Source organism: Buteo buteo, chromosome 28, assembly GCF_964188355.1.
Source record: "Buteo buteo chromosome 28, bButBut1.hap1.1, whole genome shotgun sequence".
In the NCBI taxonomy this organism is placed as follows: Eukaryota; Metazoa; Chordata; class Aves; order Accipitriformes; family Accipitridae; genus Buteo; species Buteo buteo.
The window spans coordinates 6,905,942-6,927,695 of NC_134198.1; the positions used below are offsets into that span (position 1 = coordinate 6,905,942).

Genomic DNA, 21,754 nt, shown 5'->3' on the forward strand with positions numbered 1-21,754 from the left:
GGTGAGGAGGCTTTTCTCACAGGTAGCATGAACTGCAGGAAAAGCAAAAAGCGAAACGATGGGAAAAGTACAGGCCTGCAGTTGCTATAATTTACCAAAACATACAAGCACAAATCTGAGTCATGACCCAGTACAAGCCCAGGAAAAACTATTACAGTTAACTTTTGGAAATGGTGAGTATAATGGTAACATGATAGTAAACTGAGGATCTTCATATTAGGGGTCATATTAACCTAGTAAGGAGTCAGTAGGAGTCAACTCACAAAATTTCTCATGTCACACAATTTTTTCATTTTTACAAAATTCCATTTTTGTTTTCTACAGGAGAATATCAAGATGGTGAATGAATGACATTTTGTTGCTATTATAAAAGAAAAACACAGTAGACTTTTAGGGAAAAATCAGTTGTACAATGGTATCCCTATATTTAATGGGACTATTGTAAGACTGGCTTTGACAGGAAGGAAACCAGTTACAGGTGATATAGTCCTGGGCTTCACAATTGACCAATTATTTAGAGATCTTTATAGGAGGAACGCTCCTTCAAATACATTTGAAATGTATTTAAGGATTTTCTAAGAAAAATAACAACAAGGAAGGAGAAGAAATCACAGTGTGTCACTAACAGATTGCTACGTTAGACCCTATTCCTACAGGTTCTGCGTAGGCATGCTTCCCTGCCCAGGCATACTTTCTTGCCCATGCCGAGAACTGGGAACTTCAACAGAGCTCTAGGCAGACATAGAAATATACCCACATGGCATTTATTATAGTACAGGAACTTGGAGAATGTTTACTTTTCAAGCATACTGAAAAATATGTTAAACTATAGATATTCTAAGTATTAAATGTTATATCATGCTGAGTTTTAAGAAAGTAATTTGCTGACATTAAATATTGCCTTTGGCTGCCCATTATTGTTCTCAACTGTTTAAATGAATAAGGGTGGTTCTTAATAATACTTTTCAAGGTAAGAGAAACCACAGAACTCAAAATATTTCATAAATACTTTTGTCATAGCCAGCTTGAAAACTTGCTCAAAGAAATTAGATATGGGTACTCAATCTTAAAATAGTTCATCAAATAACGTACGATTAAGGAAGTAAACCAACCCACAATATGTACTGCCATCAGTCTCATACTCACTACTTCACGTTTTTCCACTTCAAACCAACGAGATATTCCAGGTAAACTCTGCACCAAGATCAGTGTGGTCCTCTCCACCCATAGACTCTACAATATACAAAACCAATTGATTTCCCTAAATTGCCTCTGTATTGTTCTTAATTATTCCCAGTTTTCTTTATGAATACCTTCATTTAAGTAATGGCGTACATAAAAAAAGTATTAACATCCAAATTTCTACTGAAATGTCTATCCCAGAAGCCTATGACATTCACTTTTCTCCTTACTTTCTAGGACCCACTCCTAAGCAGTAATTTCTGCTGATTCTTTGCCCTTAAACATGGTATTATTCTATCTTATATGTTGTCCCCTAATCTCCAAAAGTCACTCACACTAAATTAGCATTTTAGTACTGACTTTCTGAGATGACATCTGAGAAAAGGGAGAGTTCTAAAGCAGAACAACTTAGAGATCACACAGAGTGACCAGCTCTCCTCTGTGAAGTCCTGTTTGAGATTCCACAATGCATGGCTGATGGGATACTCAAATATACTACTGTTAAACACTTTGTGCAAGAGGTTTGTAAAATGACAAATCAACACATAGGATAGCGCTTACACAAAATATATATAAGCTGTACAATTAAAATAAAGCCCTATGCTTTAATTAAAGGAAAATAGTGACTTAATTTAGTTAATTTATTACCCTTACAGTTCTTTCCTCTGACTTTATAACAAAATTATTATGGGATAATTCTCTTTGTGTGTCTGAATACCAGAATATGTTCTGCATCAGGATGTGTTTCTAGTGGGTCAGAAATAAAATTACACCAGAAGAATGCAAGATGAGTTTTCAGCGTGACATTTTTATCAGGAGGGACAGAAGTAATTTACATATTAGGGAAGGAACTATTGCTCTTCTCTGAGACAATCTCTAAAACCAGAGGTAGTTTTTAGTCTTGATATCACAGGAACAGAACATTATGCTGCAGTTTAGTCAAAACTGTCTCTCCCTTCCTCTAGGGAGAGAGAACTTCTGGCAATCTTATCCATACCCCAGATTACCTACTTAACAATGTTTTCCCATCTACCTTACAAACTTCTCTGGAGGCTGCTCTGCTGTCTCCAGTTCTGCCTTCAATATATCACAAAATTTTTTTTATTTGCAAAAACAAACGGGTACTTTTTTCTCTCCTATTCCCATATACAACAAGACCTTCCCATCTCCCATATATTTTTCATATTATTTTAATTAAAATGAGAAGTGAAACAGTCAAATCTGAGCTACCATATTCTCTGGCGAATTTGTTATACCACACTCGCTTGAATAACACAACTATCGTTGATGTTACAAATAAGTCCACAGGTCCAGTAGCTTGGGAAGGAGCATGGTACTTTACCTTGAACTCATTTTCCTTGTCCTTGGTCCCTTTGTGAAATGGCCTGTCATATCGGAATCGCCAGATATGATTTACTTTGTAAAAGCTCTTGATGTTATCGGGAATGCCGTCTCTCTGCAGGACTTCCTGGTTTTCTGGAATTGGCGTCACTGCATAAATCTGCAAGTCTGTATGTAAAGAGTTAAGGCTATCCCATTTCATTCAAATTAGCAAAGCATATTGACTCCTGAAGCATGACAGAAGAAAAACTCTTTAAAGTGTGTACCATAAAATGCTTCTAGACTATTAATGGCTTAGGAAAAGAACCTGAGAGATTTTTTAACGGTTTGGATTTCTTTATACTGTTTTGTTGAAAATTTCGTATTTATTTTTGAAATAGAGCTACTTACGTGGAATAGTATATGGAGTATAGGGATGTAATTAAAAATATATTCTTACACAGAACACGTCATGCCATGGTAACATTATGTTGTATAGTAAGAACTTGAATTACTGTAACTTGAACTGACACACCATTATCACAGCAGTGATAGTTCTACTAAAGTAAAAATCTTAATAACCTGTCAAGGAATTTTTAAATAAAACCAACAATTACACAAAAAAATATCCAAACATAATAGAGTGACTGGGACAAATTGCAGGGGAATTCTCACCCTCCATTTATTTCAGTGGAGGCACATTGTGATTGAAATTGGCTATCGGTGTACCTACAGTTTTCAAAAGCATGGAAGGCATAACTGCAGTGTACTGGTTTGTGATTATGTGGATACACTGTGCTTCTGCCTGAAAGATGGTCTCATCCGGTTGGTTAGCATGTTGCATAGCAATGGCATGAGGGAACTCATTCAACATTCGCTGCTGGAAGGCCTCCAGCCTTTCGTAGTCATGTCCTCGGCAAACGAATTCCTTATTCTGAGCAGAATAAGAAAAAAAAAAAACCAAGAGCAAGTTATGTGAAAATAGTTGGGTTTCATTAGATAGATCCAAACACATGCTCTTAAATATAGACTTTCTAGGCAATTTTTACATCATTTAAATAAGGAAAAAATAAGAAACAAAAGTCAAGAATGAAAATAAGAACTCTAGAAAGAATAGGTTACTTAAAAGAAGGAAATTTTACCATATAAAGTATGTTTTATTCAAAAGTCTGGAAAAATCAAACAATTATACTTAAAGCTTTAATAAAAATCTGAAGGGAGAAATGGTTCTTATTGGATTAAAGAATGTAACTAACATAACATATCAGACTGTATAAAATATGTAACAAAAATATAATGCAACAGACAGTTAAGACAATGAAATGGGCTGCAAGTCCTTTCCATGAGGAACTAGGAAACTTTGCTTTGAAGTTACACAATTCTGAAGAAAAACAATGCGTAAGAAAATGGTAGAATGCATTTGTTTTGTCTTATCCTCTAAATGCTTATCAATTATCAGCCTGGTAAATTAAAATTATCCAGTTTTCACGACAGGAAGCAAAATAATACTCCTGGCCCCAACATAATTTGTTTTACCTGCACCACTACTTTCCCAAGATTGCACAACATAAATACAGATACAACGCACATCCTACACTAAACATGAGAAGCCTGGATTTGGAGTACCCATTGGAACTAGTCACAGACCATGGCGATGCTGAGGGCTTCCTGTAGCTCTGGACAGCACTTTTTGGTTTGATTCTGCTTGCACACACATTTGAAATATGGAAATGCCTTAACTATTTTTCTACAAACACTGTTAAATTAATTTCCTTTGAAAATCTGTATTAGAAAATTCTAAGAAGTCGTCACTAATGTGTTCCTCTTGAAGCAGGTTTAGATAGAAACAGTTGTTATCCTTATAGTATCTTGACAACAGAGACAGGGAGCACTCAATTCTGAGACCCCAGACTTTCAGGGGAATCGCTTCAAGAAATCAACTGCAATAGTGTTACTGTGCAACTACAAATTAAAATGTGAAAGCTTTAATCTGATGCTTTATTCTTTATTCCTTCTATAGCAAGCACAGCCAGACTTACAAACTGCTTTGCCATAAAAAAATTAAATCAAATGTACTAAGTTTTGAGGTGTTCCTTGCTGGTGCTGCAAGCATAGATCTGTGCTATGTACATTTAACTTGGAAAATTATCCTGGTTTTGGACGGGATAGAGTTAATTTCCTTTCTAGTAGCTGGTATAGTGCTGTGTTTTGGATTTAGGATCAGAAGAATGTTGATAACACACTGATGTTTTCAGCTGTTGCTAAGCAGTGTTTAGACCAAGTCAAGGATTTTTCAGCTTCTGATGCCCAGCCAGCAAGAAGGCTGGAGGGGCACAAGGAGTTGGGAGGGGACACGGCTGGGACAGCTGACCCCAACTGGCCAGAGGGGTATATTCCAGACCATGTGACGTCATGCCCAGTGTATAAACTGGGGGGAGCTGGCCTGGGGGGATCGCTGCTCGGGAACTAACCAGGCATCAGTTGGCGAGTGGTGAGCAATTGCATTGTGCATCACTTGTTTTGTATATTCCAATCCTTTTATTACTGTCATTTTATTTTTGTTATTATTATCATTATTAGTTTCTTCCTTTCTGTTCTATGAAACTTTTCTTATCTCAACTCATGAGTTTTACCATTTCCCCCCCCCCACCACCCCGAGTCTCTCCCCCATCCCACTGGGTTGGGGGGGAAAGTGAGTGAGCAGCTGCATGGTGCTTAGTTGTGGGCTGGGGTTAAACCACGACATAAATGTATAAATACTTCCTGGGCAGATGCATAAGCAGTGAGAGACTTACAGGTCTGAAAGTATTGCACTATTGTGCAACTTTTTCCAGTACTTTTACTTCATCGGTTGCCATTTAATAATCTAAAAATTAAATTCTAATCAACATTTTCAAATTGGTTTATACAGATGATATATTAACATAATATCAAAAACTATGTGCCCATCAGACTCTTTTTGTGCATCGCTTTTAAAGGGGAGAGTTTCATGCTACATTTACCATTTGGAATTTGTCAGTTTCCCCACCACAAAGGCAAAATAAAATCAGGCTTTTTAGGCCTCCACCATACAGGGCACATCCCTTTGTCATTTATTTGAATTATCATAGGAAGAGGAGCTTGGATTACGATTGCAGCAGCTCCATGAATAAGACGGGTTCTGTTCTCTTCCCAAGGTGACAGTCAATGCAGCTAAACCACTGCAGACTGTGGAAGAGGAGAACATTTTCAAGGGCACTTCAGTAACTTCAGAATCCAAGATTAATGGTCAAGAGTAACTTTATGTATCTTGTCTGCTTTCGTACACTGATAATCAATGAAACTCAGCACATTGAATTTCTAAGTCATTTAAAAAAAAAGGAACTTTGGAAATGTAATTACTTAAATGCTAAATTACTGATTGTCCCACTGCCAAGCAATACCTCTTCTGACAGCTGCCTTCTGAGCAGCCACCAGCAGAAACAGAACAGGACAAAGGGAACAAACTACCATGAAAAGATGATGTTGGTCTGTGGAATAGTATAGGTGCACGGTTTCCAACATAAACATGAATATTAAGTTTATGTGGGACTCTGGAAGCCTAGCGTTTGTCTTTCCATTAGACAGGACCTTTTCTTAACCCTGAAAACATAAGGATATTTTATTCATTATCACAAAGAATTCCTTGTTTCTCACAGGATAAGAACTTACATATGGTATGATCAAATTCTCACATAGCAAAAGTGATTATGAATGACAGCATGAATTCCAGAATTACTCCATTCTGTTTATTTTCAATTCACTTACTCTCAAGAAGAATGGGAACTTTTTCCCATAGAATCCAACTCTGAAAAATTCTGGCTCCAAACGCTGTTGATCCATAATTTTATCATACAAAGATGCTTCCATCATCTGGGTGAGATTGATAAGAAATGCAATTATTCTTTTTTGAAAACATATTGTCTTTCAGCACATAAACATAGTGTCTTTCAGCACACTGCTCTGGAGTACTGGAATTGCAGTGCATCTCTGAGCAACAATAAGGACATCCAGAAGCCTCTGAATGCATCAGATTAAATAATTATACTTCTTAATGACCTGAAAGTTTCCAAGAATTAAAAAAAAAAATTGCTTTTAAATATGAAGTACCTATATTAAAGGGGTAAAATATTAGATTAATGACAACATGCATAGATCTTTAATGAAAAAAGGAAGTAATAGAAACACAGTTTGAAACTTATGACCCAGTAATCTGCTAATCATCCAAACACATGGCAGTAGAGTGGTTAGTTTAGTCAGCAAATTCCTATTTCCATATTCAAAAGTTGTGTCCAAATCATACCAGATTCCAATGATTTAAGCATCAAATGTGAGTTCCTTTAAAAATCTCACAATAGCAATTAACATTATTTTTGATCGATACATCCTGCTTTTATTTCATTCAAAACACTGACACAAAGTGATCTTACTATCAAAGTCCCCTTTTTCTGATGATATTTCAGCAAAGCATTCTCTGCTCTTAAGTTTTTAATACTGTGAGAAGAACCCCAGTATTAGCCGTGTTTTAGGTAACGCAGACAGCTATTTAATGTGTCTATATCAACAGCTACCTAGTTATATTGCTAGTAGAAATCCCCACACCTCCGTTTTTGGATTAACATAGGTAAGACATATAGTAGAAGGATATTTCCCAATTCAAGCACAAAACAGATTAAGTACAATTGATTAAACATGCATAAACTAATTATTTTATTCACATGATGATAGTCAGTTTGTTTTTGCTTATAGGATTTTGCCATTGGGATATCTAAATATATATTGAATAAGCAGATCACAGGGAGTACTGCCACATAGCTGTGTGTTGAGAATTTTGCATAATGCTGTTAAGCAGCTCTGGATTAAGTGTACTTCAGTAAGTCCTAGCAGCAAGCATCCTACACGTACAGAAAATTTAAAAAGGAAGCTGCAATATAAATTGAATCCATCAGAAGCAGACAAGAAAAGAGAAGACTGAATAATCTTTAAAATACAGTATCAGAAAGAATGAAGAAAGAAACAATGCTTAGAGTTCTATGAAAAATGAGAGAGAAAACAGGAAGACTGTGCCAGGAAAACCTCAGTTTGGCTACATGATATTAAACAGACCATATTTTTAAGCAGTAAATAAAAAAAAAAAAATTGCAAAGGTGTATGTTGCTTGTTGCAAGCTGTTTGCTCACAATTACAACTGCAAAGATATGCTGCTGCTCCTAGTGAAGGACTGCATAGAGCACATTCCCTGGATAAACCATAGGAAACCAATGAAAGTGAATTTGTGATATAATTTTTCTGCATAAGGATGCACACAAAAGGGGGGCTGTACAGGTACAAACATTGCCAGATCATTTATTTTCCCATTTTTCTTCAAAAAGCTTACACTCCTTTTTTATAATCTCTATTGTAGAAAAAACCCACAAGCAAAAAAAATAAAGTTTGCAAACCAAACCTAAGGACCATTCCATGGCAAATTTAATTTTCTAAGTAATGTTTTATAACCCAAACTAAAAAGCTTTTTGATCTCTGATTGATAAAAAGTACTCAGGTACATTACCCTCATCTTGCTGAGGTTTCTGTAGTCATAGTAGCTCTCATACTGTTCTGCAATTTTCCTGCATAAGATAATGCCATTTTCCCAACACTGCAAGCAAGTAAAAGATGTTCAGTAATTTCAAAGCAACTGTTTGACAATTTGTGATTTATTAGTGGTCTGTTCTTTCTATACTAAGTCACACTTCCAGTAACTGAAAATACTTGAACATATTGTCCACTAGACATACTGATAGCTGCTGAGTAATACTGATGAACTCTTTGAAGGATGGAAAATATATTTAGAGACTTATTTAATAAATGATTCTTACAGGACTATCACTGCACAAGAGATAAGTCATTGCAAGAGTGATAGACATCCCTTTTGATACTACATACGAGATTGGTTCAACACAGTATGATTTTTACATTTTAAAATTGTATTCTTAATATATCCTCCCTAATTTTTGTAATTGAAAAATACTTTGTTGCACCATACAAGTTGAACTCTATAAGCTGATTACAAATTTTTTTTTAAAAACTGATGACCAACATCAGTTTGATTACATTTGCTAGGCTTACATGGGTATTGCATTAGCTACACAAAATTGCAATGAATTGCTTGTTTATCAGCAAGACAAATCATCACACAAAGTGTCTATAAAATTTTAGACTACAGGATAATTAGTCTCGCTTAATTCAGAATAAGCATTCTCAGTGATGACAATGAACTGTGATCCCCAAAACCCATTCCTTTTTAGAGATTCTGCAATTGCTATTCTAAAAGACATAACATGATTTAGAAGGTGTAAACATAGTCCTAATAGACCAGAACCCTGAATTTTTTTCCTCACTTGGTCACTAAGTGAATTTCATCAGCTTTATATGGCTCATTTTCATCACCTTTAAAATGGGGAGAACTTATACTATCTTTTATAAAGTGCTTTGACAGTTACAAAGTGAATTGCTACACAAATGCAAATTATTCTCACAGGTAAGTGTGGAATTTCTAGGATATAAATGCAGGATTAGAAGAAACCGACTGTGTCACTAAGTAACTGCTTAAACAGGCAATGACAAACACTTCCCATCTATACGAGAAAAGACCTCCACCCTGGAAGTCACATCCTAAAATGAATAAACTATCCCTTCCAGATCCACTCAGTAAAATAGGACCGTTTTACCTTTCCCCTATCAAAGTTTTGAATGATGGTCAGATGGAGACACTCTTTACGTTGCCACTCTGTTTGCATGGGGTAGTTGAGAAATTCTCTCAGTGGCCGATCAGACCACTCCAACAGCTCATCGTACAGCAGGAGCGTGTAGGCAGCCTCTACAAAACAAATTATAGCATGGTACTTACGAACACCAAACAAAACCAGCCAAACAAAGTACACAGAAGTGTGAAGGCTCCTGATGAAATGCACCTTTTTAATGGGTAACTGATTTATTTCAAGAATAAGACAGATGGTAGTGCTCGTTTTGGACAGAGTTACTATCTACAGCTATAATAAATTCAGCTTACAATTTTCACACACTATTTAACGTGGAGGCACTGGAAAAGTTTTCCTGGAGTCTGACAATACAAAGGGGACAGAGAAATTAAGAAACAATTTCCTGCTTAGCCCTAGTCTTCCCTACTGCTTAGGAGAAACTCTCAATGGCTCTGTTGTCTGAACAAGGGAACAAGGACCAGAGGATGAGGAACATCAGTAAAGAAAGAGGAAAGAAGACAGATAGCACTGTGGACACAGTTCAAAAGAGATCAGGGCTGGGAGGAAAATGGAGAGGCAGATGTGTGCTTAATAGACTCCATTCTTTCCATAACAGAAATAAATCCCTCATAGCTGAGCCTTAACACTCTACCATATCAAATAACTTAGAAGTGCACACACAATTTTTTTAATTTTTTTTTTTTTTTTTAGGTTTGGAAGGAATCAAACCTATTGTTGCTCTCTTGTCAGAGAACTGTGTAGTAATCTTTAGATCATGGTTGGTAGAAATTACCTGGGAGTATCAAAATTACTATTATCATTTTTACTTTGATTTAAAGAATTCCTCAGAAACGGTACACTAAAACTAATATTAAACAAACCTCTCTATTGCAAAGTCAGACTTTGACCAATTATGAAACACCAGAATTACTACTGGTTATGACAATTCAATTTTGCTAACTGTGCATATGCATTATTTTTGTTTTCCAAGTTAGGGTTCCCAGTGTATTTTTCCACTCACAGGACCACTTTGAACGAGTGAGCCAGTAATAAGACGGGCCACATTCTGGAGACATACTGCATTGGAGAAAGAAGTTGCCTACTGGACTTATTTTATTGCAGGTTTTATAGGTTGTACATAAGGCAAAAAATAACTATAAAGTACTGAAGTACTTTTTTTGCTAAGGTAAGGTTGCCTTAGACAACCATATCCTACCTCTGCATCTGCCATATGAGTTCCCATAAGAGAAGTGACCTAAACCAAACCATACAGAGTTTGTTCTAACAGTACTGTTTCTCTTAAGCATCCAGCTCAAGAACCCATGGATTAAAAACCATCACTGCAGCAGATGTTTGTGGGAGAGTGTGCTTTGAATCCCAGTGTTGTAAAATGCTAAGCATGGTGCAAAATGATGCTGCCGCACTGCAATACATATGTGCAAGGGAGATGGCTGAAGTTTCACCGACAGTCTTAATTCTGGCATCACACAGCTTGCAGGCTGCTTGACTGGTAACATCCTTTGACATAGTTTCAAGCTACAGTTTGGTACTCAATGCAGCACATTTATATACTGATTTAAAAAAATCTATGAAGTTGATAACAACAAATCATTCAAAATCATAAGGAAGCAGAAGATAGCAGAGCATAAATACATGTCAGGATATCTCACTACGACCCTTCCTTTCTAACTTGGCATCCCAGTCCTTCATTTTAACAGATTCTTCCCTGCCATACCAATATTTTTTTTAAAGTTATCATAAATGTATATAGAACGTTTCTCAAATAAGAACGGCCATACTGGACAACAGGTCTGAAGGGTCCCTCTACTCAGCATTCTATGTCTGGCAGTGGCCAGGGTAACAAATAACATATTGGTACCTTTGGGAGAGGTCTGTAACTATTGGCTGTGCACCAAAACAGTAAGTAGAGACAAACAGGGTTGACTCATGATGTGGAAAATTCAATTTATCAGGAAAGAGTCAAAAAACTAAACATTTCTAAGATGGATAGATACAAAGACAATCTCATTACACTTCTCAGGTGACTGAGGGGACACAAGAGGAATCAGTGCATTTATGTGCTTCAGTCTCAAGAGAGTTATATTTATAGCTATAACTGACTGCTGGGTAAAGAAAGATTTGAAGCTACATTTTATATTAAAAAGGACTTTTTCTTTACAGATGATTATTAGAGAAAATCCTGTAAATCATACTATGAAAGGAGAGAAAAATTATTTTAAGGGCAAGCTGGCTTCATCTCTAGAATGAAACTATGCAGTTAGTGAACTAACGGTGCAACATGTAGGAATGCCGCCAAAGTAGCAAACTTCTTTTCCTACTCCCATGTACTTTAGATCAGCTGATTTACAGAAGGTCTGTGTGTTGTCACTGATTGATAAGGCAAGGCAATGGACTACATAAGTCTGTTTTCTAGTGGAAAGACTGTGTCTATCCCAATGCCATGGGTGTGAGACAATCCTTCCTTAAGGCTCTCATGGCGGGGGGGGGGGAGGGAATTATCAGTCATGGAAACTACCATGGCAAAGAATGCTAAAATCACACGTGTTAATAATAAATACACAGGAAATAAAACAAAGTCCTGGAAATAATTTTTGAGCAAAATACTGTTTAAAATAAGAACGGATGGTAAAACAATTTAAAAAATTAGGTTCATATCACTGCTGAAGGTTAACTGGACACATTAGCAGCCAATGTAAAGGGAACTCAACATTCCTTAAAGAGTTACTAAGACCTGTTATGTAAAATCAGGAAATTAATAGTTTGGCATAAAAGCCAGCTGTGGCAAATACACTGCTTGATAATTGAAACTCTCTTGTGACTCACTACTGCCAGGTCACATGAGGAATTTAAAATCTCTCCTTAATATATCCTGCTATCTGGTCTACACTTTAAACCCATGAACTGCAAAGGGAGTGTGGAAACTCCAAGCAAAGGATCTTTCCGATGGATAGCAGAAAAGGATAAGGAAATTTGCTGTGGCAGCAGGTACCCATAACCTGTTCACTAGTGACCCCCAGGCAACTAATCTGCATTTAAGAAAGAAAAAATTCTGGACAGATTCTGAACACATGCAGTTGCAATTGCAAACACTGGGAAAAAGATGGAGGTATATCATAAGGTCATTTAAATATTTTGGCAACCAAAGATTGTTTAATTCAGAGATACTGATTTTATCTTCTCCAGCAATTATTAATGGCATGTAGTTACCCAAATGAAGTGCACTTTATGTTGTATAAACAACAACCATGCACATTATGTTCTTATTTCTTCATTTAAAAGACAATGGCCAGCTGTGGCACTAAATTAGCATTGAGAAATCCTGAATGATAGTACTGCAAATGTGGTATGTGAAGATTCAGAAAGACATCAGCAAAGTGCTATACTTGTCATAGGTTTTAGGGACTCTGTTTTATCATTAGTAAGTGATATGGGTCTTCCTTTCTTTTCTTTTTTTAACCTAAAAGTTAGATTCTGAAATACAGCTGTGTAGAAACACCACACTAAATAGCTAACCAAAAAAGTATATAGGCTCAGATACTACCAAATGGACTCACAAAAATTTCCTCTAAACTTACTCCTCTTGGGTGAAGAATGACTGTATCACACATTTATTACTAGCGCATATCAATAGTAGTCATTTACAATCAGCATGCCACAGCAAGTAGTAGAGTTGTGGGGCTGAAAAAAAGCCGTATTTTGAGAAAGATATTAACTGGGCACGGAAACTCAGCCGTTGCCTGGGTTGGTACAATCTGCACTGAGGATACAGCTTACAGGTTTGCAAAAGACTGCAAATCACGGACCAGTCCTAAACATCTTTTTCTAGTTTGTACTCAATTACCTGTGAAGTTTTGTGCTTTCAGATGTAGGTCATACAGCTTATGAATATAGCGAATATACATCTCTTCCTTGTTCAGTTCAGTCTTGTAAAAATTCTGCAATAAAATTGAATTTTGTAATGAAAGGTAGAAGTTGATAAACATATGATAGCGGTTACAAACAAAAGACTTCAAACAGTGCTCTAGAAATACATGCATATATTTGAAAGTTTCACATGTACAAAGTCATTACACAGAACTGCAGTAATACAGTATGAAATAGTAAACAGAATAGTAAATTTTCAGGAGACAAGTCAGCATTCTCCTGAATGTTTTTTTTTTTTAAATTCTCATAGAACATACCAGAAAGAACTGGATAGAACTGAAATCTGATGGTTCTTTCTTTATAAATATAATCCATCCATAAAAGGCACCCATATATCCTTACTCAGGCCATTTAACATCTTGCTGAAAGGTTTATGTGGATTTTAAAATATTGACAGCACTCTGACTTTTGTATTCATATTTTAACAAAATATTTACTGCCTGGTATGTCTACTCTTCCTTCTGTCATAGCAAAATGCCAGAAAGACTTCGGTAGCTTTACGAAGAACTATTCATAATTGTAAACAGTATAATCCTGACTGAAAAATGTGATTTCTTCAGCCCTAACTGATGCATAAATTTTGCATTGCAGGATTGAAATATACAAAGTTGCACTCTAAAGTGATATCCAGGACAAAATTTCTAGAAGTGGCTAAAGATTTCTGGATGTCCAACTGCTATTTGTTGTTACATGGATAAAATATGGAATACAACATCAAAACTCTTTGTTCAAAACATTTGTTACTTATTTGCAAGCCCTAAAATAAAATATGAAAAAGTTACAGGGAGAGGAGCACAACCCTATACCACTGTTCACCACTATTGCCATACTCGCTGTGGACATGCAGCTAGAGGCCCCCTGCTAGCCATACGTAACGTTCAGGATAATCTGCTTTGGTTAATAAAAATTTATAGAATAGAAGAATCTAGCACTGGTCCTCATTAGCTATCAACAATTTCTGTTCTATTATTCAAATCACTTACTATTTTAAACTCTAAGCACGTGGCCCAAATTTTTCCCCTATTTTATAGTATCCTTATTCTGTGCCACTGTTTCCTAAATTGAGTTGTTATCAAAGAGAAAGGTGGGAGGAACATTATGAAAATATCAAAATACAAACTTTATAGAGAAAGTATTTTTTAAACTGACTTGAGAAAACGACTACATATCAATAGCTCCGTAATGACAGGCCCCTTTAGGCTACCATCTGCCTTTATAATCCAAAGACTTCTCTTTTCCTCCCACAAGGTGTAGATCAAAACCAGATGCTTCTCTTTAGAAAAGAAAATGAAAAAAATGCCTGTTTGTATGTTCATATTTACCTGCCTGAAAAAAAGCATGAGCTACAACACAGAATTGTGAGCAATAAAGCATAAAGATAAGACAAAATATGGCACTGAACTGCAGAAGTACTAGACTTCTCGGCTCTTACGCCTGAGCACTAAAGACTCCAGTACGTGTCACAAGGCTAAACTATACAAATCAACTGGTTCTTCTCTGAAGCTCAGCTCTGACAGTGCCCAGTTGGTCTGTAGGGCAGACCACAGCAAGACAACCCAGTCACAGCTCAGGAAATATATCGTGCTAATAAAGGCGTCGTGTGGTTTTTCAACAAACTACCTCAAGACGTGAAATATAACAGATGTAGTCTTCAAAAGGGGACGTGATGTAAAAAGTAGACTTCCTTAATTAATAAAGACCTTTTTCCCGCCGAGAAAAAACAGCTTGAAAACAACATTCAAACAGGCAATACGGACATGTGCTGCTTAAATGGCATGATGTCATATGCCAGCATAGAGCATCACAGGAAAATGTCCTCTTTCTAAAAAGAAGATATAATTTTAAATTAATAGAACCTGAAATATCAGTTAAATATCAAACCCCAATGAGGACCAGAGAGATGCCTGAGAAAAACTCCTCAGTGAGTTACCAGAAGTTATTCAATGTACTTTCAAAGCTTTTGTACAGCTCTGTGATGACAGAGTTCTTTCATTAGAAATTCAACTTTCAAACTGGAGTTAGGTGATTCTTATGCATAAGGAACTAACTCCATTAGACACCTCTTAAACCAGCTTTTCCAAACAAGCATTACTAATGTGAAACCTACTGCAGATAATCCAGAGGGTGGGGAGAGTAGGAAAAAAGTTCCTACCTTCTCCTTTCATCTAAGTTATTGCTGCTGGTGCATACCCCTTCTGCATATTTCATGATGTGGCATAATTCCAGTTAATTTGATAACTTGGTTAACTTGGACAATTCTACTTTCTGGAAGAACAGCATATACCTCAGTGGCAAAACAACATAAAAATTCTCTTCATGCCAACTGGTCCTCTTATCTTTGGAAGTCAGAATACCTTCAAAGTAGTGGTGAAAAATGAAATATGGCTTTCTCCTCTGGACTTCAAATAATTTCAATATTCATCTGATTATTCACTGCATGAAACATCTTTTGAGACGACAACCAGTTCATCCATCATACGGGCAAGCAAATGCCTTAAAATTTGTGTGCTACTTCTGTAATTGAAATTTCCTTTTCAAAATTTAGCATTTTTTGTTTCTCTAGTGTGCAAATAGTACTAAAAATTGTCTGAAAATTATTAGGATATGAAATCCGCCTTAGCCTGTAGAAGTTCTTGAAAATCCCATTAAAAAGTATTATGGTGTTTTGGAGTTTTTAAATATTTTGATTTTCTTTTTGTGCAAATCTTGGATTATTTGCTAATAATAGTTTAAAAACTCCTTAGTGATAGAATGAAAATAATCCAGGTGCTTCACAGAATTCAGATCATGCCAGATATTCTGACAGAAAGCCAGCTGCTCTACAGCTATGTAGTAAACACCATCCCTATTTACAGAGCACTATTTTCCTACTGAAGAATAGTTTATTCTCTTATGTGTAACTGCTACTTAGAAGTGATACCAAATTGTTTCACTGACGTCAAAAATGCAGAATTACAAGTCAGCTTATTCTGTTTTTTCCCCTGGCTAAAAATACAGCTTTCCAAAACATTCACCATGAAAATGGAAACTTTCCAAGGTTAATGGAAGTCAACAAACTTGTCAGTAGAAACTGGCCTAGAACCAAAATGCTTCTTGTAAACAAAAATGAAAGCTTTTTCATACTATAAATTTGCACTGTTGGTTTGTTGTAATGATGATAACATGACAAGAGGAGGTCTTGAGCAGCATTTCTGGCTCTTCTATTGGGAAGAGAATAGATAGCCTGCAGGCTTCAGAAGATATCCCATATTATATGTCATAAGAACCAACTTGCATCAGTTATTGGGGAAGAAAGGAAACAGGAGAAATCACGTAAGTTTTGTTGTGTTTGGGGAAGGAGGAAAGTCTTGTTTGTTTCTATGAACCCAGAGACCAATTAAACTTGGAAAATACTTTGGTCAAGTTTATCCAGTATGAAGAGATTGAAAATGAATAAAGCAGTATTAGAGACCTCTCAGAGCCCAACTATGAAATGCCAAGGAAGACTAACTCCCCACTGTATCAATTTAAACCTGAAAAAAAAAGAAATAAAAAAATCAGTGATCCTAAGTGCAGTATTTTTCTGTCAACTTCCACTCAAACTGCATCAAGAAGCAAGGTACCTCCTATTCAAATGTGTGGCTGTATACTAGAAAACACTCAACTGAAGCCAAAAAGGGAAAGAAAAAGTATTATACAAACCAAAAGGCTAACAGTGCAGCCAATCTTTTTGCCATCCACTTCCCCCATTTTCATGCAGTCCCTAAAACAGAAAGTAATGACAGTCAAAAGGAATGACATTTATCCTCTAATAGTGAAGCACACCTCAGAAAACAGACATATTTGGCTTGGCGAGCGGACTGAAACGATACAACCCAAAGGCATTTGGGTGAACAGCTGACCCGGGTGAGTAAGGCATTTCATGACTCCTTTTCTAGGACACTGAATACCTCAATTGTCAAGAAAGTCAATGTTTTTTTCTGACTCTGTCGTCAATTTGCTAGGTGTCTGCTGGAGATCATTTGCTTTCCTCATACCTTGTGCTCAAATCATGCCAGCAGAAGCCAGCATGGCTGCCAGAAGAGGCAGCCTCAGGAAAAGATACAGGTTAGGCAGCATCTTTTGCTGGGTTAGTTTTAGCCCACGTCAGTCAGACCACCACAGCGCAGCAAGAACGCTTGTGTTGGCACAAGCGTTAGGGGTGACGTGAATGAGGGAATGAGCAGGGATGAGTTTGCTTCCTTCTGAGACTGTACATCTAAAGTGGTCATGGAATTACAGCATTAGTTCCTCCTCTGGAAAAACAGAATGACACTGATCTCCTCTGTAAGATGCTCCAAGATCCACCAAATTTTCCTCAGTAGCACTTTTGTAATTAGTATCATCTATTGTTTGGGGAAACAATGGATCTGACCCCCAAGTCAAAAGTTAAAATGGAACCATGCAGATTGGATTATCACACAGGGAAAAACAGTCAATATAACCATGCTGGAGTAAAAAACAAAACAAAACAAAACAACAAAACCCAACAGGCAGACATCACCATGCAGTCACTAAAAGAAATTTAACGTAACATTAAAATATTCTTGCATACATGAGCTAAACAATCGTCCCAAATACTCTCATAACTACCAGTATGCACAATTGTTTTGAAAAATTGAGAGCCTTGGAGGTTGTAATCCAACTGATCCCTGAAGAGGAATAGCACTGCTAGGCTTCTAGAAATTAAGAGTTCAGCCTCTGTGTTGACAAAATTGCCTTCCTTGCAAACTATCAGTGACAACAGCAAGTGGAGTACCAGGTCTCACCATGTGTCCCTATGAAATGAGGGAAAAAACCTAACACTTAAGCTCTAGAAAGTGCTGCAATTGATAGCAATGAGGAGGACTAAGCTGAAATCTGAAGTTTCTACATGGGCTTCAAAACTGAGAAAATCCCTTTTAGTCTCCCACTCCTTAAAGGGAGAATACGTATCTCATTTCTCTCTCCTTTGTTCATGTGGTACATTCAGATGCGAGCTCCTCACCCAGAGACTGTATCTTCGTACACATACTTACTATGCCAGGCTGACACTACAACTAAGCATGATTGACATAGTGCTAAGAATTTTACATATTCTGTAAAACAACTGTCAGGTGATTAGTATTGAGCTCTGTGTCTTCAGACAGACTTGAGTCACTGACCTACTGCCAAAAGTTCCTATATGCCTTGAGAGGAAACTCCTGCATGCCGCTGGGTTTTCATACCATGGGGAGGCTCCTTGGCTGGTTTTCAGCCTGTTGACTAAGCAGCTGCAGTCAGAGATCCTGAGCACATACAGTTGATGCGTCCACGTGCAAGATCACCATATTTGCCTCCTAATATTTCAAAGATGACAACCCTACTAACAAATTGTGATAATCGCTCACCTGTAGTCCAGTAACCTCTCCATGAGGCGAGTCACAGTGGCGATTAATGAAACGCCACTTTCCCTCCATGTTTCCCGCTCAATTTTCTTCAGTAGACTGAAAAAAAAAAAGCCAGAACAATTTCACCGTTTATTTTTAACTGTCACTATGACAACCACTCTGCTTTTACCAGTACCTTAATACCTTAGCAACATCTTTGATAGTTAGATTTTCTTTTACAAACACCCTCCCAAGAAGCACAATTTGCAAACAATGTCTTACCTAGGATAAGGACCAAAAAGTGGAATTCTAGTCCAGGAAGCATTGACAAAACAAATGATTTTTATATTAGCTGCATCAGGTTAAAATATATCAAATACCTAATTTTCAGAATATATGAATACCCCAAAGACTTAACAGAACTCTTACATAAAATTTATGTATTAATTTCATGCTGATAGATCAGAAAATTGGGGAGTTTAAAGATGTACCTAGAAAAGAATATTTATCAACTCAATGCACCTTCTCAATGGGACCTCAACTTTTTAAACAAAGATTTTTCCTCCTCTCTAATATTTCAGTACATATGAAATTTAAGAATGGGGAAGGGATTTTAATAAGATGATTCCCCCTCTTCACTGAATATTTCCTTCTAAGAACATACTATCATGCACATGTAAAATTCCATTAGCTTAAATTGTCATAAGTTTCTTTAGTAAAAACTGTTGTGTTGAGTTCTTACACTAATGTAAATGCAGATTACACATTGAAGTGAAAAGACTTCAAAACGGTGTTGTAAGTGGAGCTGTCAGTAAAATTATACTTAATTTTCTTTCTGTTACAGGCCTCTGATTTTCACTGCTTAAGTTTATCAAATATTAATCATTTGGGCATGAATTTCCCACCTTTCCTCTCTGAGAATGCACAAGGAAATATTTACCTACAGAGCTCTGTTACTTTTAGGCTTTGGTGCAGGACCTCAGAGGGATGACATGTTCATGGAGATATTTTAGCAGTCTCCAAGAAAATGCACTCAGGTACTTTGAAGTCTCTGAGAAATGCCACATCCATATACTTAAGAGCTTTTTAGAGAGTTGTTAATAGCATCTCCGAACCTTCTGTCTGCAGTGGGCAAGCTGTCAGCTCCACTGACCTTCATCTATACTGAGCATGTTCAGTCCCATAAAACTCCTACGTCTAAATTTCACCAAACATATAACGGCGCCCAATAACTCCTACATGCCAACTGCACTAGCTATACACTCCAGCTCCGTTCAGCTCCTTACATACAGGGGGATGTCACAGATGCAATTCTCCGAACTAAATCGACCTCAATGAAGCTGTGCTCTGCTGGAAGCAAGGAGGAAACACTGATCTTTATTCTGCACCCTTATATCGCTCTTAGACTCACTACTTCTCTTTAGGAGGCAATCAGATGTCTTCCCCTCACATTCAGAGACTGGCTACCTGTCATTGCTAGCAGAGACAGATGCCAAGGCCATCCGTAACCAAAGAGGCTGAAGCACTAATCTGGCATCTCTGCTTTCCATACAGAATACACAGGCTGACTTAATGTGCTTTTAAACTCCTTATGTTCCTTTCAATACAAGTTTTTGTGTCTAACAAGAAATAGGAGTAGAGCCTGTTACATTATTAAGCACTGATTACTGCACTGATTTTTCCTCTCTGCTGCCTTTCAACCCTGTGCTAAACAGGAACATTTCAGCCTAAATTCATCAAAATAATTACCTATAGTTCCTGTAGAAAAACAGCAGAAGTCTGACTTCTCTTTTAAAACAGATGGTTTTCATCTGCATTTGACTTATGCATGTTCTTTATAAACGTATTGGCATATTCATTATAAATATACAGTTTCTACAAATGGGTTGTGTAGATAAATTCAAAGTACTTATTCAAACTGACATCAATGTCATCAGTTGAACAATTTTATGACTTGCCTTATGCCTTTATGCCTCCGCCTCTCCACCATACATCTTTCACCACAAGGCACAGAACACACACTCAGAACGAAAGAGCTACTCAAATATATCCCTCAGCTTCCTCATGGCTATATCAAGATAGAATTAAATTCCTGTTACTTACAGGTCCCAAAACATAGCCAAGATGCTATGTTCTACAAAGCCCACTAAGGGGGAATGAGCAACACAGAGAAACAATGAAAATGCTTCTGCCTATCCATGCTACTATAGCCTAACATCTGGGCTCACCTGAACAATTGTGGTCTGGTTTGGGGTTTATTTTTTTGGTGTTTTTTTGTTTGTTTGGTTGTTTTTTTTTTTATCTTGGGTTCCCAAGAATAAGAGAGTGGAGTGGGGACCCAGAGGATCAGAGCTCTTCAGGGACAAACACCAGGTACCTCCAGGTACCTCACTATAGCCAGAGGTTCCCTCATCTAGTCAGCTGGGTCAAAGTCAAACTTTGCTGCAAAAGTTCAGAGATGAGCGAGGAGCTACCCAAACACCACAAAAATATTCAGAAGGGCTCCGAAAGACTCAGTCCAGACAGAGTCTAATGGACTGGGCAGCGCTGAATTCAGTCATGCAGCTGGGGGAAGAAATTAAGAAGACTGAAGACAGCACGGGAGAGGTAGCAGTCATCACTTCCTATATAATACCTTCATGGCTAGAGAAATCACCCACAAACTGGCAGAGCTCAGTATTAAATGCCTGCTCAGCTTGAATGTCAGCTCCAGTTTCTTCAAAGAGAAGCCTCGTCATCAGGCACCCAGTGGAGCTCACTAGCCCAGGTTTTGTGCTTCGATAATGTGGCCAGCTAACCTCCAAACCTGACATGACTTGTGTTAGGCCAAACTGGAATACAGCTACAGAAGTAATAAACTGGCAGCATCCATCAGATTCAGAACAAAAGAGCTACTTAAGTATATCCCTTGGCTTCCAAGGATTTTGTTCTAACCACCAACTGTTTAATAAAGTGAAATTGTTCTTTTCCCTGTGCTAATTAACTTAGGAATTCAACTGCAGTGTTAGAGTGTAAATGTAGATCAGGACATCTTTCATACCATGATTACACTGGGTAGCAATTACAACATCTAGTTTCTCATGATAGCAAAATGTTCACTACTCCATGCTTTGCAGCTCTTCAAATGACTTCAGGAGCTAAACACTGAGTGGTCACATTCAAGTCCCTAGAAAGACATTGATT

At 37.2% G+C, this 21,754-nt stretch overlaps 1 protein-coding gene across 2 annotated transcripts in view; it reads right to left on the minus strand.

Moving 5' to 3' along the window:
* DOCK4 (dedicator of cytokinesis 4) overlaps positions 1-21,754 on the minus strand; it is a 253,773-nt gene that overhangs the window by 21,621 nt on the left and 210,398 nt on the right. For both annotated transcript variants that reach the window (XM_075059189.1, XM_075059188.1), the window contains exons 33-41: positions 18,593-18,688; positions 16,887-16,947; positions 13,123-13,216; positions 9,231-9,379; positions 8,072-8,158; positions 6,289-6,393; positions 3,295-3,436; positions 2,525-2,691; positions 1,147-1,233 (exon numbers count right to left, since the gene is read on the minus strand). In XM_075059189.1, coding sequence (XP_074915290.1) covers positions 1,147-1,233; positions 2,525-2,691; positions 3,295-3,436; positions 6,289-6,393; positions 8,072-8,158; positions 9,231-9,379; positions 13,123-13,216; positions 16,887-16,947; positions 18,593-18,688 — 988 coding nt within the window. The remainder of the gene's footprint in view (positions 1-1,146; positions 1,234-2,524; positions 2,692-3,294; positions 3,437-6,288; positions 6,394-8,071; positions 8,159-9,230; positions 9,380-13,122; positions 13,217-16,886; positions 16,948-18,592; positions 18,689-21,754) is intronic.